This window comes from Lissotriton vulgaris, chromosome 1_1 (genome assembly GCF_964263255.1).
Source record: "Lissotriton vulgaris chromosome 1_1, aLisVul1.2, whole genome shotgun sequence".
Taxonomy (NCBI): Eukaryota; Metazoa; Chordata; class Amphibia; order Caudata; family Salamandridae; genus Lissotriton; species Lissotriton vulgaris.
This window is the reverse complement of record NC_141685.1, coordinates 379,272,888-379,297,318: the sequence shown is the minus strand read 5'-3', so window position 1 is coordinate 379,297,318 and position 24,431 is coordinate 379,272,888. Positions and strand designations below refer to the sequence as shown.

Genomic DNA, 24,431 nt, shown 5'->3' with positions numbered 1-24,431 from the left:
GGCTGAAAGCCTACCGCGCTAGAAACACAACAACACAGCCTACAACAAAGGCAAAGTCAATTCCAATCAAGCGATATCCAAACAAAGCTGTCTACATTCAGAACAAAAACTGCCACGACAAAGATAATTAGCTCAAGTAAAACGTGACTTATCTTGCCGAGGCAGCAATGGAGAAAGAGGAAGGACTAACAGCTGGGACTCCCTGTATGCTAACTGTTGGACTCTGATTGGTTGTTATGTTACCAGGACTACCGCTGCCATGTTGGTTTGGGTAGTCCATGGTGTATTGTTTTTTTCTTACTACTAACTTGCTGTCCAATAAAATGGAGAAAGGACTAGCAAAATCCTCGCCTCCGCTTCCTGACATAGAATTCCGAGCACCGGTGAAACGGCTTAGCGGATGTGACGCGACGCAAGGAACACGAAACCACTAGAGCGCGAAGCACCGGTGCAAAGGGGAAGTCAGGCTTTTGACTCCTGCCTGACCCCCTTGCACACGCGCGTTGCAAGGCAGCCATCTTTGTTTGCATGCGCGAACTGGTCAGAAAACTGGCAGGCGTGACACCCCCCTGGTAGGGTAGACTGGCTAAAAGCCGTAACGAACATGTCAAGACTTAAACAAGAAACTGGAGATGACGGCCCCCCCAACATTTGGCAACCCTTTACAAGATGGGCACGTCATAGGCACCTGATTAATTAATTAATTAATGTGTTAAAAATTAAAATGGTCCCGGCATCACGATCCTATGATTACACCAGTCCTCAACCACGTGAGGAAGGCCAAGGGGCCTAGACTGAAACAGTGAGCCAAGGGGACCCCCAGCAGCGGAGAGAGAAAAAATTGGCTTGTTAAATCTGTGAAAGTCTTGGTGAGATGAGGACAAAAAAAAAAAAAACATTTTCCATAAAATCTGCCATGCATCCAGCACACCTACTGGATCTGCAATAGTCGGACAGTAAGATGTTCACCTCTTTCACTTTCCTCTTTTCATCCTTCTCTTCTTTGCTGTACCCCGGCTGACTTCCAAATATTTTTAAGACACATTTGTAAAATATCTGACTTTGACAAATATATCTGGCACTCAAAATGAAAAAAATCCAATACTATTAAAAACCAAGCGCCAAGCAGCGGTCACGTCAGGGGCACAGAGGGGACTTGCCATGTACCTTGCACTTCTGCTGGCTAGTGTTAATTTTTAGTGTTGGCTCTCATTAACACTCAGTGCTGAAAGTGCTGGCAAAGGAACAGATGGAGAATCGTAGAGAGAATGTGTATAAAGTAGAGGACTTCAAGTCATCATCATCTTTCGTTTATTTCGGTTAAAATAAAACCATAAAAGGTACAATTTAAAATGGTACTGTAGTAAAACGTACAATTTCATTGTGCAACACTATTTCCAAGTAAAACTTTGTTGTGAGGGGAATTTCGGTCCAACAATACAATACTAATCCTACATTTTTTACGATCCATGATATTATAAACAAGCATTGGAAATGCAATAGGTCTCGCAGCATTAAAGTTAGTGCTTTTAGAATTGTTTATGGGTTTTTTTGTAAATCTTTAGCATTTTTGTTTCCTGTAGCCAATGCTAAAGAATAAAAAAAAAAGCCATAAACATTTCTAAAAGCTCTAACTCAAATGCTCCGAGACCTATTGCACTGTGTGAGGGTGAGGGGTTGAGGGTGAGTGAGGGTGAGGGTGAGTGAGGGTGAGGGTGAGTGAGGGTGAGGGTGAGTGAGGGTGAGGGTGAGTGAGGGTGAGTGTGAGTTAGGGTGAGGGGTTGAGGGTGGGTGAGGGTGAGGGGTTGAGGGTGAGTGAGGGTGAGTGAGGGTGAGGGGTTGAGGGTGAGTGAGAGTGAGGGTGAGTGAGGGTGGGTGAGGGTGAGTGAGGGTGAGGGGTTGAGGTTGAGGTGTTGAGGGTGAGTGAGGGTGAGGGCGAGTGAGGTGTTGAGGGTGAGTGAGGGTGAGGGGTTGAGGGTGAGGGTAGGTGAGGGGTTGAGGGTGAGGGTGAGTGAGGGTGATGCTGAGGGGTTGAGGGTGAGTGAGGGTGAGAGAGTGAGGGTGAGTGAGGGGTTGAGGGTGAAGGGTTGAGGGTAAGTGAGGGTGAGGGTGAGTGAGGGCGAGTGAGGGTGAGGGGTTGAGGGTGAGTGAGGGTGAGGGGTTGAGGGTGAGTGAGGGTGAGGCGTTGAGGGTGAGTGAGGGTGAGTGTGGGTGAGGGTGAGTGAGGGTGAGGGGTTGAGGGTGAGTGAGGGTGAGTGAGGGTGAGTGTGGGTGAGGGTGAGTGAGGGTGAGGGTGAGTGAGGGTGAGGGGTTGAGGGTGAGTGAGGGTGAGGGTGAGTGAGGGTGTGTGAGGATGAGGGGGTGATGATGTGAAGGCGCGCATCCGTAGACAAAAAACAGAGTAACCTCTTACTCTTCTACCTTAAAGCGCTTTGGGCCTCGTAAAGTGTAAAAGCGCTACAATTGATCCATTAAAGTTATTTATATCCTGGCTCCAGTACCTACAAATACAGGGAGCATGCCCCCTTTAAAACCTTGTATAACACCTTTAAGGGGCACTAAAGCTGTGTAACTATTCACGCCCTGCGCAGTTCCTGGAGCGGGTGTTTAAAGTGACACCTACGCCCCTCACTGAGGTCTGAAGGCGCGCGCGCCTCCTCGGGAGGTTCCCGGGCAGTGAGGCTGGGCTGAGGCGAGCAGCGGGCTGGGGTGTCTGGGGGGGTGGGGGGGGAGTGGGGGGAGTGGGCGCGTGCCGGGGGAGCGGATCTAAATAACCAATTACACCACATCAAATTAGACAGATGCAAAAACGCTGAGCAAATACCCCCACCGGCCAGAGCTGGGAGCGTTTATCGTGCCTATAAATTAAATTATTGATACCAGATTGCAGACGATGCGATTGGACGGAGGGAGGCGGCGAGTCTATCTGGTCCCTGCCCCTCCTCCCGCCACGCTCCGGGGCAGCTGTGGGGGATAATCTCCTTCGAGCCGGAGGCGGGCAAGATGCGCGGTGCTGTCAGGGAAGAATGCGAGCAGCGGGACACGGCGCTGCTGTTTTCGGGGGGTCTAGGGTGAGTGCCACAAACTAGTGATGCTGGGACGCGTCCGACAGTTAGGGTAGTGACGGGACTGTATGTGTGTGTGCTTCGGTACTGGGACATAAGGGGGCGCTGCAGGTCAGGTTGCAAGGCTGGACAACTGCTTGGTGTCCTGGTAATGAAAAAGTAGGGAGTTGTGCAAGTAGGGATTAAGAAGATGCACTGCTTGATCTCAGTGTGAGTACGAGTACAGCGGCAGTACGGCTGCTGCAAGTCTGGATTGGGCTGCACTGGGTGCTTGCACTGTGAGTACAGGTACAGGACAGTAGGGCTGCTGCAAGTCTGGACTGTGGTGCACTGGGGGCTTGCACTGTGGGGAGAGAACAGCGCAGAGGGGCGTGGGAGAAGCACAAGGGAGAGAGCAGCGCAGAGGGGCGGGGGAGAAGCACAAGGGGGAGAGAGCAGCGCAGAGGGGCGGGGGAGAAGGACATGAGAGAGAGAGAGACGCATACCTGTGTGAGACAGCAACAGGGAGCGTTGCGAGTGGCATACAAGACGGAGGGAAGAGAGGGGAGGGGGGAGGAGAAATGCGACACGGCGGGAAGGGGAGGGGGCGGAGCGGGTACAATAAACAAGACGGAGGGAAGAGAGGAGAGGGGGGAGGAGAAGTGCGACAGGGGAAATGCGAGACGGCGGGAAGGGGAGGGGGCGGAGCGGGTAAACAAAGACGGACGTGCACGCGCTTTTAAGCTCAATGCGCATGCGCATTGAGCTTAAAAGTCACGGGCACTGCAAGGAATCGCCACGATTCCTTGCAGTGTGGATAAAGAGTGGATAAGTCCCAATACTCTCGCCTTGCTCGATGTGCATGCGCATCGACAGGCGAGACCTAAAAAGGAGCAAAAAGATTCAAATAAAACATCCCAAAAATTAATATGATTTACAAGAAAGACCAGTGTATACCTAGATAAAGGGTACAAAACCAGTCATAAAAACAATTGGGGCAGTACATTAAGTATACATGAAGGTGCTATTTTAAGGAGCATTCAACATAATAAATATTGCTTACAGGTAACTAGAAATTGAATATACCACACAGTCTCTGGTGTTGTTTTGCATATTCTGAGAGGTGTATGGTGATCCCTCAACCCAAATGGCTTACAAAGGGGAATAATCCAACGTGAGCGTTGTTTAGCATATGCATTACAAAAAAATTGCATGTGTTCATATTCTCTGGGACTAGACAACCCATCGGACACAGGTTTGTGATATCTCCCTTTTTCGTCCTAGAATGGATAAAAGAAGCCAGAGGTAATATACCTAAGAGGAATTTAACATAAAGTGCACGTGTGGCAGTGTTACCATATTCAGGTATTGGTCCTATTCAGGTGCACATTTACTTATCAGGAAGGAGTCTACTAGGGTTCCAGGAGAAACCGCAGAACGTTTTAGACCTACTATATAATTCCAGTAGGACGTTTTCAGCTTCTTCCAAGCACCTTTGGGTAATGCAAAGGGCTGCAGCCAGAAACCTTCCAATCCTAACTTGACTAGCCAATTTTTGATATGGACAAGCCAGTGGATCTTCCTGGCATGGTGGCCATCTGGTATAATTCTAATGCAGTATCTATAGGGACCTAGATCCTCGTTTATCCAGAGCCTTAGCCAATATTGAATAGGTCTCAACATGGCAAAGTCAGAAATTGATCTTAGGTTTAGGTTGAATCTAGTAGGCAGGGTGGGTGCACTTGTTGGGTGTCTAAACAAAGACATTTTTAGCTTTTTCAAGGGTGTTTAGATTGCAGTGCCTCCATAAATATCTGCCCCATAGATGGCCCCATCACAGGCTTGAATCTTCTATATCTCCAAGGTAGGGGAGATTGCGAAAGTGGGTGATATATTGGCAAATCTTAAGATGGACCCGGTTCTTTGCTTTAAAATCATGACACTTTTCTGGACATGTGATACCCATCTATGGGATTCTTCCAGTCTTATGCCCAAATAGTCAAATTCATGGGCCCTATCTAAAGACTCATCCCCCCTAACACCTCTCCACCCAGGCAGTGCTTGAAATGGATAATTAGATTTGCATATACTATGTACCAGATGACCTGCTTGTTTCTGAGAAGTGCAGGTACTCAAAATAAAAAAGTGTTGGTGCTCAGTACCAGACAGTGCCGGCCCATTTAAAGCACTGCACCTAGGAATACTTTATTCTTAGGTATTTTCCTCCTCTTACCAAAGTTCATGTATGCGGTTTTGTTTTTGTTAATTTTCAGGTTGTGGTCTAGCCAAAAATAACTAAATTTATCCAAGAGAATAAATAGACCACAAGGGGACTTTGATGGTAACAAAGTGTCATCTGCGAAAAGGAGACACAGTATTTTATAATCTTTCACCTTCGGGGAATTGTTTTTATAGTTTCAAAGTTAAGGGATGCAGCCATTAATGTACAAGAGTAAGAGTGTGGGGGCCAAAATACTCCCTTGTCCAACACCTTTCTTGATTGGAATGTCTTCTGTCAATTCCACTGCAGGACCCCACCTAACCCTCGCAAAGTTTTTTGTGTATAATGCCTGGATCAGGGACAGTAGTCTGCACGGGATCCCAATCTTGTACAGAGCTGCTCAAAGTTTTGCCCTAGAGGCAAGATCGAATGCAGCTCGCAGATCCACAAAGGGAACGCACAGCAGCCCCCTGTCAACGTCTACTACCTTCCACGTAGTAAGACAATCTGGTCTATTGTGCTGGTGTTGGATCTAAATCCCACTTGTAAGTGAGACATTTGCCTTGCGCAATTCAATCCCGTAGCCTAGATAAGATATGCATGCTGTAGACTTTCTGCATATTGCCTATTGACTTATTGGCCTATAATTTTTTAATTTCCGAGTGTGGATTTATCACCCTTTTAATAAATAAGGATTATTTCTGCTCCTTTCCAAGACCTCGGGATTGGTGCTTCAGCCATCAATGTGCTTGACAAGGAATTTATATAGGGTCCTCAGATCTGGAGTTCATTCTGGAATAAATCTGCTGGGATTTTATCCAAAGCAGTGGCTTTGCCCGATTTCTGGGCCTGGACTGCACCTAGAGTTGCCTGACCTCTCCAGGGGAATCTGCAGGAAGGATGGCAGGGCCTCTAATATCCCATCTCCCAATCTTGCCTCCTCATGGTGGCATGTAAGTGGGGAGCATGTGCTGGCGATTCCCGCAGGTAAGAGCGGGGTAGGTTTTCGGGATGCTGGCGATTCCTGCGATGACTGCAAGTAAGAGCAGGGTGGGTTTGAGGGGTGCTGACGAATCCCACGATGACCACAGGCCCCAAAACTTCTGCAGCTACTAGGAAAGTGACTGTTACATGGCCTCAGACCAAAAGAGACCCATTTATCAATAAAAATAGAGGGCAGCAGAGCTCATTTTAATTGGTTTCTTTTTAAAAATGTCTGGGTATCCTACCAGATTCATCCTCTTCCTCAACTAGTTCCAAGAATGGGGTATAGGTTTCTAAGGATGCGTTAAAATCTCCTGCTATGATCACTTTATGGCCAAGGGCAAATGTTTCCAGAAATGCATTCAAGGTCTTCAGGTTTGGAAAATGGAGTCGAACTTTTGTAGATGTTAATCAACAGATATGGAGTGCCAGACTTTGGTTTAAGGCTAAGAGCTAAAAGGTCTCAGCAGTCTATAGGGATTAATTAATTGAACACTCAAGTGAAATTTTGGACCATATTAAAAGCCCACCAGATGGCAGTGCCTCAATGCTATGAGTTAAGAAACCCTGCTTATGAACCTTACTGATTACCCAGGACTCCCGGGAGATTCAGAAATCAAACTCATCTATGAACAATCCCCAGGCCCCATCATCAATTTTTGCACAAATCTCAACAATGTTCCAGGAGATAAGATGGAGAGCAGAGGCTGGGTTTGTTGGCACCTGCATGAGCCTTTGAGCAGACGCCCCTGGTTGCGAGGAATTTGGGTACACTTTAAGGACATCGGTGGACCGCTTGATATCTGAACAGGGATGGCCTCCTCTTGCCTAGGATCGGAGTAGGGAGCCTCTCTGGGAAGTCAATCAACTTCTTCCAGAACCCCAAACTGATTAGACACAGGGACACTATACCGCCCACCCGCCCAGTGAGGGCTCTTTGAAATTCATGATGATACAGTCTCCCGGACAGACCTGCCGACTCTCCCCAATCCAGCACATTCTGGAGTGTGGGGAAATTCATGTTCTTAGAGTACCAGTTCAGACATTTTTTGGGCAAGCTTTTGTGTGCTTCTTTCTGCTCTTTGCTCAGTCACGGTACTCCTGACAGAATTACTGCATGGGTCAAAATCAGCTATGTTACAGTGTGGGGCTTCTCCGTTTAAGTCGGCTCCTCAAAAAGGTCATTCAGCTCAGGGGACTTGAGCTGAACTACAACTCAAAGAGGCTGCGTTTGGTCTCCATGAAAGAGTTTTTTGCGTGATTCAAATCTTTTTATATGAACACCAACTCCTTTTTATGTGGTAACTAACTATGCTTGTTTGCCAATGCCCAAGTGAAAATTTCCTTTGACCTTTCACTTTGGCACTGGCGTTCATTTGAGTCTTTTGTCAAATGTCTTTGCTCCTGAATCTCAATATTTTATGTGTGAAAGATAGTCAGCACAAGTCTTGGCACAGTAACTGGGTACTTCTTCAGACAAGGAAGCAATGTTGCCCTATTTCAGATGCAACTAGCGAAACCTGACTGCAGAGGAAGCACTGTGAGCTTTCATGCATAAATGACTCCTGCATGAGTAAACAATGAGTAAGAGGATTGTTTGATGTATGTGGTTCTATGACCCAGGTTTACATTCGGTATTAATAGATCTGTGCATATGGACTGATCAAGAGGAAAGGAAAGGATAAAAACAATGTTTCCAACAAAGAGCGGTTATGTCTAGTAATGTTCCAACTCTTTTCTCACTACGCCTAAGCACTTTTTAGATCTGCGTTAGGCAAGACCTTTACATGTGATTAAAGTTATATGTATAATATATTAACCCATAGGAGATTTCAGCATGGTCATTGTTTTGTGTCATTCACATTTGTTTCCATCCACTACAGCATACAGCATACAGTGTGGGCAGTGGGTGCGCCCACTCCAGCCATTGGTTAACTTCACTATGAGTAACAGCATTCTGCACTTCCACTAAGAGTACATCCGCACACAAAGGAAAGTACTTCCTCTCATTGATAGTGACTACTATGGCAGTGTATGCTTTTTGAAACCAAAGATTGCTTTAGCCAATTAATATTTTTATTTTGGCAAGTTGCTAGAAGCTCTCCCAACTAAAAGAGTTTTACAAAAACCGTGACAAAACAAGTATTGATAAAGCCAACATCAAACCTATTGGCTTTACCCATGCTTGTTAATGTGTAAAATCATATTTGCTGCAGGGAAATCAAGAATGCTTACTTAGTACTTATCTTAACCGCATCGCTGCGGCGGCTTTTCCCGCTGTGTGCGGCAATTTTTAAAAAGCCGCGTTACATGACGAGCTCAGCTCGTCATCCGCACACGACCACCGTGGCTGATGACTAGCTGAGCTCGTCATCAGCTGCGAAGGGGTTAAAGGCTCTGCAGTTTGATAATACAGTTTTAGTAGGTTCTAGACCATTTTGATCATCCTTTGGCTCTTTTGGATGCAGAACCCACCAAGAACTTTACCATCAAATTAGTTATAGTTATCTGCAAAATGTTGCATCTTTCCTCTTAACACCCAGGACTCAGTGGTTGAATTCCAAAGAACTATGTCCCACATACTGAGTTGGATGAGCTGCAGCCATCTGAAGCTCAATCCGGGCAAGACCGAGTTGATCTTGCCCGGACAGAGCTCGCTTAGTTGGAACTCCAGCTTCTGGCCCATCAGTATGGGAGTCCCCCCATCTAAATCAACGGTGGTCAAGAGCCTAGGTATCCTTATCAGCGAGGATCTCTCGCTAAAAAGACAGGTTGGAGCGGTGGTATCCTCCAGCATCTTCCAACTGCAGAAAATAAAAAAAATCGCTCGTTTTTTTTCCCCTGCAGCTCTCACACAGATTGTCATCTCCTTGGTTCTGTCCAGGCTTGACTTCTCCAACAGTCTCTATCTCGGCCTGCAAATTGGAGAGCTAAAACGTCTCCAGCTTGTCCAGAACCAAGCCGCCAGGCTTCTTCTGAATATACCTAGGAGGCAATCTATCAGACCTGGCCTCAAACAGCTCCACTGGTTGCCAGTTGAGCAGCGTGTGGCCTTCAAGGCCGGGTGCATACTGTTCAGGTCTTTGAATAACTCTGGCCCTCTATTCATCAGAGATCTATTCAAAAAATACTGCCCTTCCCGTCATCTTCGTTCAACCTATAAATCACTCCTGATCGTACCCCCATTTAAAAGGAAACGCCTTGGAGGCAGCTGTTTCGACCACCTCGCTGCAGGTTTTTGGAACTCTCTCCCCCTCAACATTAAACTCAACGATAACATCCTCAGTTTCAGACATTCTCTGAAAACCTGGCTCTTCACTCAAGCTCACTACTGATAGCACTGCTTTTTCTATTATCTGCCTGCTTGGTTCATTTTCTATAGCGCCATGAAGCCTCCGGGCGTACGAGCGCTCAATAAATTCCCAATTAACATTAACATTAACATAAAAAGAAATAGCGCTGATTTGCACATAGTAGGATAGGTCCTATGTTGAACTGGACAATGTCTAATACGTCATTGATTCTTCAATTTAATAGAGGTATTCACTTGGTTAATAGACAATCCTATGATGGACCGAATTCAAAGACCCTGTGTTATGTTCTGCTTTTAAGCGCACATACACCAAAGTTTCCAGGTGCTACTCAAGTACTTTACAGTATATCCAAAGAAAGGGAAGACAGTTGAAAATGGCCAAATTCCAACATTTCTAATGAAATGTGTTTTTTCAAATGGTATGTTAGAAAGTGATATTGTTATCTGCAGCCTAAAAGTGTAGGTGATTTTTTTTTCCTGCTCAAAGAGTGGGTGGGAAGGGATACTAGAGTTTGAATGAAGCAACTGAAAATGCTTCATCACTGAAGGTACACATTTTGGATCTTGACATTAAGTTTTTTCCAGTGAAATGTAGAGGAAGGACTGTAAAGATAAATTCCTTGGATACCAGGCTTGGGCGGCCTATTTAAAGCCTTATCGACAATAGTCAGGTATTTGAACTTCATTCTGGTTCATATTGTAACCAGAGGGAAGTCTGGAGTGTCATGGTCCCGTAAGGTTTATTTTGCTCAATCTGGCTGCCATACCAGTTGTAAACAATGCAACTGTTTGTCTGGCAGGGTGCGGTAGATGGAATATGAATCATCAATAATCTGTGAGTTTTCATTGGGGAACATTAAAATGTATATAAATACATGGCAACATTTTCTTGAGAATGTACAGTGGGAAAAAACCTAAGGATTTGATCGTTGAAATCTGTGGGACCAGAGGAAGCACCAAATCAATCTAGCTGCTGAGGTTGTTAGCTGCCTTTGAACTGGACAGGTGAGTAGCCCATTGTGGAGAGCCAGGAGGTGATACCTGAGTTAACTGAGAGGGTGGAGTGGAGAGAATCTCAATTTTGGCTTGGTTTCACTGAAGTAAGTTAGTTACCATCCACCATCTTATACTGAAAAGACATGGTGCCATCTTCTCTGGGGCTTAATAGTTAAGAGTTAATGACTGTGATGGAGAGAATCTGAAAAGGAGGTGCATATCAGCATACTTATAGACTGAGAATCCTGAATGAAGGAGTAATGCAGCTAATTGTCCCACATATATAAATTAAATAGGAAAGGTGAGCGAATGGAGCCATGTGGGATTCCATTAGTCAATGTCTGCCCTTCTGAAATTAAAGGAGGTGTGACAACAGCCTGAGTTCTGTCTGATTAGGAGGAGATCCATGCAAGAACTGTACTAAGACCTCTCAGGGTTTGAAAAATTATATCTTGATTGACGTGTGTTTGTAGTATGGTTGTCACTTGCAGTGTTTTTGTGCAGGGAAATCATACCACACAAATCTCAAGATTGCGAATTAAGGCCTATAACTCACAGTATGGATTGACATAGCCTTGCATGTCTGAGTAAACATGCATAGTTTGAAATGTCTTCATTCCAAGTATTGCTGTTTCTCTGGTCCTGGGTACATGGGAGCTGATGGTACATCCGCTAACTGCACCAAAGGTTTATATACATAGTTTGGAGGTCTTGCTACTGGATGACTGGGTACACATCCTCAATTGGAATCTCTGTGACATGAGGGAGAAAACATAGGAGAAGACAAATGCAAGATAAGAAAGAAGCTGAGGAAAGGGTGTGTTTACTGTCAGCTATTATATTTCTATGGCTCAACACTATTCTTTTTTTAAAATAAATATGTGTATTTCGCTTTTATCTTTGAAATGGAACAACATTGTCTCAGAAGAGTACCAAAAAACATATGAAAATAACTTTGTCATCATCATATGGAACAGTTTGCCGACTCAAACAGTGGCTCCACCCCTACCCCCCACCTCCCACCCACTCCCATCCCACAATCAGCGAGCCTCTGTCCACAGCACATAAAAACTGTACAGTTCATCACAACATTTCTATGCCATCTCTGATACCCCTACACAGTGCAAAACTGATCGACATTAATCCCCAACATTAGGAAATCTAGGGAGTAATAAGTCCACCAACCACCCCAAATTTTCCAAAACTTATGGGGGCAACCCCTTCTGAAATATGTAACTTTCTCCGTCACCATATACATATCCATGCCCCTTCTTTTCCACTCCTGCAATGCTGGGCATTGCCCTACTCCAAGACTGAGCCGCGTCCCTTTTGGCCACTGCAGGGCCCAGATTGCAAAACACCAGCTTTGATCTTAGCAGGTGAACGTCATTGGGGATCCCCAGAAAGATAAAATTGTGGTCAAGAGGCATGGGTTTTCTCAGGATCTTGCCCAATTTCCCAGAAATCTCCTTCCAGTACCCCTGCATGTACGAGCAATCCCAGGTGTGTGTATGAGGGTGCCATCCGCCGGCCCACAGCTCAGAACGCTGGTGCTGTGCCACCCCCATCGCATATAGCCTTCTCTTGTCATAGTACACCATATGGAGGATTTAAAATTGAATTAAATGGAGCTTTGCTTCTTTTGCACATTCCCTTGGATGCATCAGGGCTGCCTCCCAGTCAGTGCCCTCTAGTTCTCCTAGATCAGCCATCCAGGGCTCCCTCAACCAGCAGAGACCGTCTTGCATATTGTTGTTCATAGTCTTATACGTTAGGGGAACTGCACCCCTCCCCAACTCCTCCGTGAGTAGCCAACCCTCCAGCAGGTCAAATTCCGGGACATCATCTCCAGGGAGTCCCTCAGCTTGCCAGGCATGGCAGAACTGGGCATATTTCAAGAATTGATTAGGATTCCTCTCCTATTCCTGCATCTCAGCAAAGGACATGTCCCCCCTATTCACTAGTACGTCCTTTATCTTAGATATCCTAATTAAGCCCAAGGGCCCTGAAGACCTTAAGTTTCCACAACTCTGAGAGCCAGACTCCTTCCCACAGAGGAGTTTCCCGTGTAATTCTATGATACCAACCCCTACTTTTTGTGGTTTTTCCTCAGGCCGCCTGGGCAACCTGGGTGGCATGCAGGAGTCTTTGTACACCCTTACCACCATAGAGGTAGTGAAGCCAGGTCTTTTTTTTTTCACTGGACACGCTCCAACCAGAATGTTTTGTGGTAACGAGGGGCAAAGAGCCAGTCGTTGATGTTAAATAGATGGGCCGCCCAGTAGTATGCCTCGAAGTCTGGGAGAGCCAGTCCCCATTATAAGGGTTTCACCACAGCATGGTTAGCGCAATTCTGGAGTGTTTCCCATCCCACAGAAAGGCACGTAGATCCCAGTCTAGTCTGTCAAAAACTCTGGGGGGGGACCTTGTAGAACGTACATACAATAACCTTGGGATCAATATAATTTACTTAACACTATTCCTAATATAATATACAGGTAAAGTTCAATTGGAAGATCTCCAGTCCTAATCAGTAAGTTTATGCCCTCTGCATGATAATTAATATTTCAATGAGTTTCTGAATGAGGCCTTAGCAGCAATAAAGGTTTTTAGGGTTTTCAATCCCTAAAAGTCCTCAGGATGTTTTCTTTGTCCTTAGGTTGAGTTAAAAGCTACTTTAAAAGCAAAAATATATCTTATCAATCAACTGATGTAGTGCCAAAACTGGTCTGTGCTAGATATTAGATGAATTTGATCCACCAATCAAAAGTGAGTGGTATTTGATAATGCCATCCTTCAAGCTGATAGTATTGTGCTACATACATTTTAAAATGTTTTAAAAAAATAGACTTCACAGTCTTGCCTACTGATGGTGTGCCCTTTGACCTCCATCTCTGAGATGCCGTGAGCCATGGTGCTAAGAATAGGTGCAACATCTATTTACTTATAGAAAGCCCAGGGAGGATAACCTATTGCTGTCTACATCCCATAATAGAACACTAGCACACCAGTTAGCTACTGTGTATCTGTGAGCTCTTTCTTTTAGGACACAGGTTCCTTCCAGAAGAACTCTGCTTTCAAACAGTGCCACCGAACAGGCACCAACATTTCAGTCTAAGAACAATTCATCCCTCCTGCTTCAGAAATAAGACCTAATTTTAAGGCCCCGTGTAACATATGTATCAAAACATATAGCTGCTTTTCCAATTCTGCGTGCATATGGAAGAGCTAGCCAGGTGTAAAACTAAGGACCTTTCTTAGTCGGACCTCTATAATGAATTTGGAAAGAATGCTGCAAACAGAAAATCATTTACTACAAATGAATGCCAATCCAACATCTGAACATCTATCCTAGTATGAGGAAATTCAGTGTTTAAAGGAATTATCTTTTAATTTCAGAGTGTGGGCAGGCTTTCAGTCGGCACACTTTCATTTATGCGCTATAAGGTGATGCATAGAAGGAATATAACACTTAATTAAATGAAGTGTATAAACACTGAGAAAATGTGAATTGAATGCGATGGGATGAACAGTATGAACTCAGGAGTGGAAGTAGGGAAGTCCCAGATGTAGAAGCAACCCAGCATCATTCACCCATTTTGACAGTCTAAGGAGATTTTGCACTTTTGAAGAGTAGTGTAGTATTAAACTCATATCAGAGGATGGTTCTCTCTGCTAATAACAAATAGTACATGTATGTCCTAATACAAATTGTGAAAAAGTGAACAAGACTGCTGAATTAACTGCATTGGGTTTTGTAATAATCAAAGAAAGAGTGCCTTCAACTGAAAGGTGAGGTTGGCGCCTTTGTATGAATCTTGACGCAATAGTTAAATGTCTGAAAGCTGAACAAGATGTCACCATGAATTGAGGATGAAGTGGAATAATAGACACTGGGAATAATTCTGGGCTTGACTTATATAAATGAAAATTCAGAGTTACCATGTTTTGCCAGATCAAAAAGATTTTGTTTTGAAATCACTAACAATTATTTCAATTCTGAATGATATGCAATGCTTTTCTGGAGTGATTTTCCAAAAATGATTGAGCTGATGTTTTCTTCCACTTCACTTCAGCCCCTTTGCCAATGGAACACATTGCAAAAATGGCAGAGGACTGCATGAGAGACATTGATGATGAAGAAGAAGATGGTGATGAAGATATGGAAGAGGATGAAGACTTGCTGGTATGTCGGAGAGGTTGCAGATGTTTGTTGGAGCATTACAAAATGGTTGAACTGCAGATCCTCTTTAAGTACAATTGTTTGCTCTTCTTGAGATGGTGCAAATATTTATCCAGTTCCCTGTTAAGCGTTTGCATTTGAATTGCTTCTTTAACGTTAAGGTTCAAGTCACCTCCTTTAAAGTGTATGAGTTTTTTATGCAGCTGGGCCTAATGTCTGTAAATACATTCATCCTGTTTTTGCAACCTGTAGGAAAGCCGTATCTGCTTACATGGTTACGTGCACTTTTTGCTGTTATGCTGTTTTCTGACTGGGATACTGCTAATCGGGACCGCAGTCACTGTGCTCTCTCCCAAAATTTGACAATGGTAAGTACTTTGGTACCTCCACAATTGGCTACTGGTGTACCTTTGTAAATCCCTAGTATATGGTACTAAGGTACCGAGGGCATAGGTACACCAGGGGTCTCCCATGGGATGCAGCATGTATTATGCCACCCAGGAGAGACCACAAAAACTGTGACTACAGGCCTGCCATTGCAGCCTGTGAGTGGGTGCTTGCACCCCTTGTGAGAAGTTGGCCCGATATGCAACGTTCGCTATTCTAGCGACCGCTATGTATCGTTCCAACGACCCTTATGGTGTTTGGTTGTAAGTCAACCTATAGACCAGCTATCCTAGTAGCGTGGATACGAGCAGTCTAAGGCTAAAGACTCGAGAGGGCGCGTTAAGCCAGCTGTTTACCACACATGTACCCCTTGAACACCCAGTGAAAGGACACCACACAAGTGTTATGAAAATAAACAATATATTTATTAAGAATCACAACAGCCCTGTACTCTTTATGAGGATAGGGTACTAAGCACAAACCAAATCTCTTTAGCAAATACTTCAAGTGCACAATTAAAACAAGTGTCCGAGGACACGGAACGATTAAGGTCTCGGGCGGACCCGATAAGGCAAGTCGGAAGCGAGGGACTCGGGACCCTAGAGTAAGGAGGCTATGCAGGCACCGAAATGCCGAGTTACCTAGCCACGAGGGCTGCGGCTGCACAAGTCTTACAGGCGTCGGGGTCTTCGCTGACGAGCCAGGAGCCGGAAGAAAAGGAGTTGCTGGCCGGCGACCAGTGCTGAATAGTTCGTAGAGATCCAAGCCTGGATCGGAGATTGATGAAACCTGAAAGCAGAGGGGACCAAGTTCGTACTACTAGCCAGTAGTCAGAAGGTACCAGGAAGGCACCGGTTGGCCGTCACCTCGACCAGGTGAGTGGGCGACGCTAGGCTCTGCAGTCTCACGAACCAGGAGGCGTTGTCGGCGACCACGGTGGAGGTGCGAGCTGTCCCACGAAGGATGATGCTGTCGGCGTCGCTGGGCCCAGGATGGGGCAACAAGCCTTGGCAGATCTCAGGGCCACGTGGTGGGCCTAAGATGGCGTCTTGAGTGGACCAGGAGGGTCCGGGGTGCTTCTCGCAAAGATGGAAGCAAGGGCCAGTCTGGAGCAACCAGACCAGCAGTGATGATTCTCGGATGTCGTCACAGAAGGGCACAAGCCAGCGGCTAGTGACCAGACAACGTGCTGAGCAGCGAGCAGAAGGGCCCCACGCAGATCGTGGAGATGCTGGGAGACTGCACTTCGGTGCTGGAGCGGCTCAGGGTCGGGGCTTCTCGGACCCCAGAGCACTCACCAGAGAGTTACCTCGATGGTCGTGCTGGTTTTAAGAGCGTGCAGGTTCTGATGATGGCCGGTCCCTCGAGGTCTCGTCGCACCCACAGATCACAGCTGAGCTGATGATGTGGGTAGAGGTCAGAGGTGCCAGGGAAGCCGGTTCTCGTCGAGCTGGGCCGTCGGGTTCCTTGAGGAAGGACTTACAGCAAACCGCAGAGTTCTTAGTTGGTGCCCGCTGATGCAGGGTGACTACTCCTTAGTCACAAGGGAGAAATCTTGAGAAGAGTCTTGAATGTCCTTTCGTAGAAAGTAGTTCTTGAATCAAAGATGATCTAATTTGGAAGGGTCCCCGCTCCGGTCTTTATTCTAAAGAAAGGGGTGGGTACATGACTAGGTCCTGCCCTAAGGGTGGGACCAGGAAGGGGGGTAGTTACACCCCTCTCCCCTGCCGGACTTTCCCCAGGCCAGGGCTGTCGCCCCTGGAACTGGTTCTAACCGGCAGATGCGTAGTGAGCACCGGGGTGCCACTCCGCAGTCACCTTCTCGCCAAAGCCCTACCTACCCAGAATACACAAACCCTGTCTGGGACGGTGCGAACAGCGCCCTCGACAGGAAACCCTTTGTCCAAGTGCTCCTCGCTGGAAGGACTCCCAGCAGCAGGAGGTCAGACTCGTGTCTGTGGTGGCAGCATCCATTTTGTGGAGCTGAGGCTTCAGTTAACTTTAACCGGGGTTCACAGTTACGTACATGTCGTGTCCCTCTAGAAGGGTGGAATGCTAACCTCGTCGCCAGCATTGGTGAGAGGGCAGCACCCCGATTCGTATGACACCTTACTCGACATGCCTGGGTAACGCGACACCGGAGTTACCGATATGGTACGCGTTACCATGGAACAGCTATTGGGTCTTGATTCCGCAATCTGCAACCGGGCTCGGCTCGGGCCTGAACCTAGCTCACACGAGCCCACGCACTCTGCCTTCAGGATCGTTAAGGCCTGCCATAGGAGTGGCTGATAGGAACTCGGGTGTCCATTGTATGGTTAGATATAGAGCTACTATACCTAAAGCGAAGGGTGGTTACACGTCTTCGCCCCAGCTGTCGTGCAGCCAGTTGTGTCAAATTTAGGAGGCCAGCCAGGGGTGGCATAATACATGCTTCAGCCCCTGGCGGCCCTGGGTACACCTATGCCCTGCGTTACGGGGTCTGATAAGGTGGCCCAGTACCAATTGGTAGATGCACTTAGGGTACATATCGTAATTTAGAAAGAGAACAGCCAGGCTGTGGGTCTGATTAGCAGGCCCACAGCCAGAGAAAGTCGTAAACCAGTGAAACAAAAGCAAAAAATCTGGGTGATCATAGGATTGCAGACCCTACTCTCCTACATGACCCCCCCCCCAAACGTCGGAACAATAAGCTATCCTTGACCAGGTGAGTCTTCTTGTTCTAAGTGGAAATATCTGGAGAGCCCATCGGCATTGCCATGATCAGTACCAGGTCTATGTTCCACTGTAAAGTCCATCCCCTGTAGGGAAATGGACCACCTAAGCAGTTTGGGGTTTTCACACTTCATCTGATTTAGCCACAAGAGGGGCTTATGGTCGGTCTGAATCTTGAAGTGAGTGCCAAACAAGTATGGCCTCAGCTTCTTCAGGGCCCAAACCACAGCAAAGGCCTCCCTCTCAATAGCTGACCAATTCTTCTCTCTAGGGGTCAGCCTTCTGCTTATAAAAGCAATGGGCTGGTCTTGACCATCAAAATTCAGTTGAGAAAGAACAGCTCCCACACCCAACTCAGAAGCATCTGTTTGGACAATGAATGGTTTGGAGTAGTCCGGACTCTTGAGGATAGGCGCCGTGCACATGGCCTGCTTTAGGTCATCGAATGCTTTTTGACAGCTCGCTGTCCACTGAACTTTTTTTGGCATTTTCTTACTTGTCAGTTCGTTTAATGGTGTCACAATTGAACCATAGTTCCTGACAAACTTCCTATAGTAACCAGTCAGGCCCAAGAAAGCTCGAACCTGAGTCTGGGTGGTTGGAGGAGCCCAGTCCCTGATTGACTGTATCTTGCTCTCCAGTGGCTGAACCTGACCTCCACCTACAAGGTGGCCCAGGTATACAACCTGTGTCTGCCCTATCTGGCACTTGGTGGTCTTGATAGTGAGACCTGCTGCTTGCAGTGCCTCTAACGTCTTCCGCAGGTGGACCAGGTGATCCTCCCAGGTGGAGCTAAAGACAGCAATATCGTCAAGATACGCCGCACAGAAGTCATCCAGCCCAGTAAGGACTTGATTCACCAACCGTTGGAAGGTGGCAGGTGCATTTTTCAGACCAAAGGGCATCACCACGAACTGATAATGCCCACCAGGGGTTGAAAATGCGGTTTTAGGCTTGGCGTCCTCAGCTAACCTGATTTGCCAATACCCAGCTGTCAGGTCAAACGTACTTAAGTAGTTGGCCGAAGCCAATCTATCGATAAGCTCGTCTGCCCTTGGTATTGGGTGGGCGTCAGTCTTAGTGACTGCATTGAGACCCCTGTAGTCTACGCAAAACCTCATCTCTCTCTTACCACCCTTGGTGTGAGGTTTCGGCACTAGAACTACGGGACTAGCCCAAGGGCTATCCGAGGGTTCAATGACTCCCAGCTCCAACATTTTCTGCACTTCACTCTTGATGCAGTCTCTAACGTGATCAGGCTGCCTTTAGATTTTACTCTTGACGGGCAAGCTGTCACAAGTGTCAACCTCATGGGTGCACCAATCGGTCTGACTGGGTGTTAGAGAAAACATATGTCTGAACGACTGAAGAACCTGTTTACAGTCGCTCTGTTGATGTTCGGAGAGGCTGCCACAAAAGACAACACCATCTACCGAGCCATCGTCAGGATTCTGAGTGAGCAGGTCGGGGAGAGGGTCACTCTCCTCTTCCTGTCCCTCATCTAGGGCCATGAGCAAACTCATGTCCTTCCTGTCGACATATGCTTTTAGCCTGTTGACATGAAGCACCCTGTGGGGGCTCCGGGGAGTTCCCAGGTCGACCAGGTAGGTGACCTCTCCCTTTTTCTCCAGGATGGTGTAGGGCCCGGACCATTTGTCCTTGAGTGCTGCTGGGGCCACTGGCTCCAACACCCACACCTTCTGTCCGGGCTGGTAAACAGTCAAGACAGCCTTTTGGTCATGCCAAGCTTTTTGGAGTTCTTGGCTGGCCTTAAGGTTTTCAGATGCCTTTTCCATGTATTCAGCCATCCGCGAGCGGAGGCCAAGCACATAGTCCACTATGTTGGCTGCAGGCTTTTTGAGAGGTCTCTCCCATCCTTCCTTCACCAAACACAGGGGTCCCCTTACAGGATGCCCGTACAAAAGTTCAAAAGGGCTGTAGCCAACCCCCTTCTGCGGGACTTCTCTGTAGGCGAACAAGAGGCAGGGGATCAGGACGTCCCATCTACGCCGAAGCTTTTCCGGTAGTCCGTGAATCATCCCTTTAAGGGTCCTGTTGAATCTCTCAACAAGCCCATTGCATTGTGGATGATAGGGTGTAGTGAACTTGTAGTTGACACCACATTCCTTCCACATAGCAGTTAAGTAGCTCGACATAAAGTTTGCACCTCTGTCGGAGACGACCTCCTTAGGGAAGCCCACTCTGGAGAATACTCCAACTAGGGCTCTTGCCACAACAGGTGCTGTAGTGGTCCTAAGGGGAATAACTTCAGGATACCTGGTGGCATGATCCACTACCACCAGTATAAACTTGTGCCCTGAGGCTGTAGGTGGTTCCATGGGACCGACGATGTCGATCCCCACCCGTTCAAAGGGCACCCCCACCACAGGCATTGGTATAAGGGGGGCCTTTGTCGTGCCACCTGACTTACCACTGGCTTGGCAAGTGACACAGGAGCGGCAAAACTCCTTGGTATCTTCGTTCATGTGAGGCCAGTGAAAGTGTGAGACGAGCCTGTCCCACGTTTTCGTCTGGCCTAAGTGACCTGCTAAGGGAATCTCGTGGGCCAAGGTAAGTAGGAAACCACGCTGAGACAAGGGTACAACCAGCCTCCTGGTCATGCCAGGCTTGGGGTCTCTTGACTCAGTGTACAGGAGTCCATCTTCCCAGTATACCTTGTGGGTACCTGTGGCGTTCCCAGCAGCCTCAGCAGCAGCCTGCTGTCTGAGGGGTTCAAGAGAAGGGCAGTCTAACTGGTCCTTCCCCAGGTCTTCCCTTGAGGGTCCCCCTGAACCCAAGAATTCAACTTGATCAAGTTCGAATTCCCTAGGCTCAGTTTCCCTCAATTCCTGTAGGTCAGCCTCCTCTGAGACTTGATCCTCGACCTGGGGCAAGGGGGAAGGCGCAGCCTTAACCCTACTACTCTTTTTCTTGGGAGGCGTCTGGTCCGTTGTTCCAGGATCCAGCACCTGTTCAGTGGGGCATTTCCTGACCTGTGACCTAGTCACAGCGAACACATGTGCTGGCAAACCTAACATTTCCATGTGAGTCCGGTGCTCCACTTCTGACCATTGTGACGACTCCAAATCATTGCCCAACAAACAATCCACTGGGAGGTCTGGACTAACTACAACCTTCTTTTGGCCAGTTACCCCTCCCCAGGAGAAAGCTACAATTGCCATACTGTGATTGGTAGTGACATTGCTTGCATTGGTCACCAGGAATTCTGTACCTGGCATGATCTGTCCAGGGTCCACAAAGTTAGGCGTCACCATGGTGACGCTGGCACAAGTGTCCCTATAGGCCTGAGCCATCGTTCCATTTATGAAAGGCGTCTGTCGGTATTTGCCCAAAGTATTGGGGCTTACGTCAGGGGATACGTCCGCGTCCCCTGTACTGACAAGGACAGCCTGAGTGAGTGTGCCAACTAAGTTGTCACGCCCCTCAGAACCCAGGGTTAACCCTACTAAACCCTTGGGAGGCGCACTACCACTGCTGACTGTACTAGGGGGCACAGGTGCCTTAGGGGCTGCAGTGGCAGGAGTCTGCCCTCCTCCTTTCTTGGTGCACTCACTAAACCAGTGAGATTTACTTTTACAGTACTGGCACCATCTTTTGGATTGGCCTTCTTTCTTCTTTTGGGGAGCCTGACCCCCACCCTCTTTGGGTTGTTGGGGACCTGTCGAAGACTTCTGGTCATTTTGTTCCCCTTTAGAATCTTTACCCTTCTGGTCTGCTTTCTTCTGACCACCTTGATTCTGGCCCTGGTTCTGTTTAACTCTTGTACGAACCCATCTGTCTGCCTTCTTTCCCAATTCTTGGGGAGAGGTCAGATCCGAGTCGACAAGATGCTGATGCAACAACTGGTTCTGACAATTGTTTAAAATTTGTTCTCTCATCATCAAATTATACAATCCTTGATAATCAGTAACCTTACTGCCCAGCAACCAGCCCTCAAAAGCCTTAGTGGCACAATCGACAAAATCAGACCAATCTTGAGACTGCGTTTTCTAGGTATCCCTGAACAGCACCCTGTACTGCTCAGTGGTTAGGCCGAACCCTTCAACGAGTGTATTTTTCAAGATTTGGTAATTGTTAGCATCCTCCACCCTTGTGGTGAGGAGCTTGTCTCTTCCTTTTCCTTCAAAGGAGAGCCACAAGATAGCTGCCCACTGACTCTGGGGAACACCCTGCACAGTGCAGGCCCTCTCCAAAGCAGTAATCCATTTGTGGATGTCGTCCCCTTGTTTAAAGGGGGGCACTATCTTACCAAGGTGTTTCGTATCGAAACTCTTTTCCCTATTACTAGGTACGTTGCTGCCACCAGTGGGGACTACCCCACTTAACTGTTGCTCTCTAGCAAAGGCAAGCCTTTCTTTGGCCAGGGCAAGTTCTTCCCTTTCAATCCTTAGATTGGCTGCCCTTTCCTTCGCTTCGTACACTCTCCTCTGAGGGGACGTCATCCCTCTCTGAGAAGAGTTGTGAGAGCCATTGGTTTGAAGGGATCTGCCAGAGTCTCTTGACAGAGATCGGGCTCGTCCATTCCCAATGTTAAGCTGACCTGATAGTGGCCCCAGGGGTCCCCCAGTACCGCTATCATGTTTGCTTAAGTTGGACCTGCTTAGTCTGACGACTTCTACCTGTCCCTTATCTGCCTCATCCCCAGAGAGATCCTCATCCTCATCCTCCTCCACATCTTCGTTCTCAGTTGCGAGGTGGATGAGGTCAGGATCGTCTCGGGTTCCCTCGAGGGGAGGCATGTCTCCTTCTGGATTAGAAGAGCTACGAAGTTTCTCAGCTCTTCTGGCATCATAAGTCTCCAAGAGACCAATCAGAAAGGACGTTGTGGGGTTAGACCCCTGCTGAATCTTCCTGGAGTGACACAGTCGTCTTAACTCCTTGAAGCTCAGCACAGTATATCCTGAAGGGATGACCTGTGGAGGGTCAACTGACACAAGGGGAGACTCAGAGTTTCCTCCTTGGCCCGACATACTGTTTCTAGTGTGGTGTAAGTGATGCACCTACCTACACTACGTGTTTACCTACTGTACCCTTGCTAAGAGTTGTAGCCAAGGTGTGCTAAGCCTTGAGGAGCTACAACAGCTGGTTCAGTAGAACTCAGAGTATTCTAAGCTTTTAGTTATATGTACTAACAGTACTTGTGCGATCTTTCAACAAGATATTCTTAGGATACGTGTGGTAAAACAACAGCAAGCTCAAATCCCAACCGCTGCTCACCAATGTGAGAAGTTGGCCCGATATGCAACGTTCGCTATTCTAGCGACCGCTATGTATCGTTCCAACGACCCTTATGGTGTTTGGTTGTAAGTCAACCTATAGACCAGCTATCCTAGTAGCGTGGATACGAGCAGTCTAAGGCTAAAGACTCGAGAGGGCGCGTTAAGCCAGCTGTTTACCACACATGTACCCCTTGAACACCCAGTGAAAGGACACCACACAAGTGTTATGAAAATAAACAATATATTTATTAAGAATCACAACAGCCCTGTACTCTTTATGAGGACAGGGTACTAAGCACAAACCAAATCTCTTTAGCAAATACTTCAAGTGCACAATTAAAACAAGTGTCCGAGGACACGGAACGATTAAGGTCTCGGGCGGACCCGATAAGGCAAGTCGGAAGCGAGGGACTCGGGACCCTAGAGTAAGGAGGCTATGCAGGCACCGAAATGCCGAGTTACCTAGCCACGAGGGCTGCGGCTGCACAAGTCTTACAGGCGTCGGGGTCTTCGCTGACGAGCCAGGAGCCAGAAGAAAAGGAGTTGCTGGCCGGCGACCAGTGCTGAATAGTTCGTAGAGATCCAAGCCTGGATCGGAGATTGATGAAACCTGAAAGCAGAGGGGACCAAGTTCGTACTACTAGCCAGTAGTCAGAAGGTACCAGGAAGGCACCGGTTGGCCGTCACCTCGACCAGGTGAGTGGGCGACGCTAGGCTCTGCAGTCTCACGGACCAGGAGGCGTTGTCGGCGACCACGGTGGAGGTGCGAGCTGTCCCACGAAGGATGATGCTGTCGGCGTCGCTGGGCCCAGGATGGGGCAACAAGCCTTGGCAGATCTCAGGGCCACGTGGTGGGCCTAAGATGGCGTCTTGAGTGGACCAGGAGGGTCCGGGGTGCTTCTCGCAAAGATGGAAGCAAGGGCCAGTCTGGAGCAACCAGACCAGCAGTGATGATTCTCGGATGTCGTCACAGAAGGGCACAAGCCAGCGGCTAGTGACCAGACAACGTGCTGAGCAGCGAGCAGAAGGGCCCCACGCAGATCGTGGAGATGCTGGGAGACTGCACTTCGGTGCTGGAGCGGCTCAGGGTCGGGGCTTCTCGGACCCCAGAGCACTCACCAGAGAGTTACCTCGATGGTCGTGCTGGTTTTAAGAGCGTGCAGGTTCTGATGATGGCCGGTCCCTCGAGGTCTCGTCGCACCCACAGATCACAGCTGAGCTGATGATGTGGGTAGAGGTCAGAGGTGCCAGGGAAGCCGGTTCTCGTCGAGCTGGGCCGTCGGGTTCCTTGAGGAAGGACTTACAGCAAACCGCAGAGTTCTTAGTTGGTGCCCGCTGATGCAGGGTG

At 47.7% G+C, this 24,431-nt stretch overlaps 1 protein-coding gene across 1 annotated transcript in view; it reads left to right on the top strand.

Annotated features, from left to right (window-relative positions):
* CC2D1B (coiled-coil and C2 domain containing 1B) overlaps nucleotides 1-24,431 on the top strand; it is a 555,234-nt gene that overhangs the window by 50,439 nt on the left and 480,364 nt on the right. Inside the window, exon 4 of the mRNA XM_086925080.1 lies at nucleotides 14,635-14,744. Coding sequence (XP_086781206.1) covers nucleotides 14,635-14,744 — 110 coding nt within the window. The remainder of the gene's footprint in view (nucleotides 1-14,634; nucleotides 14,745-24,431) is intronic.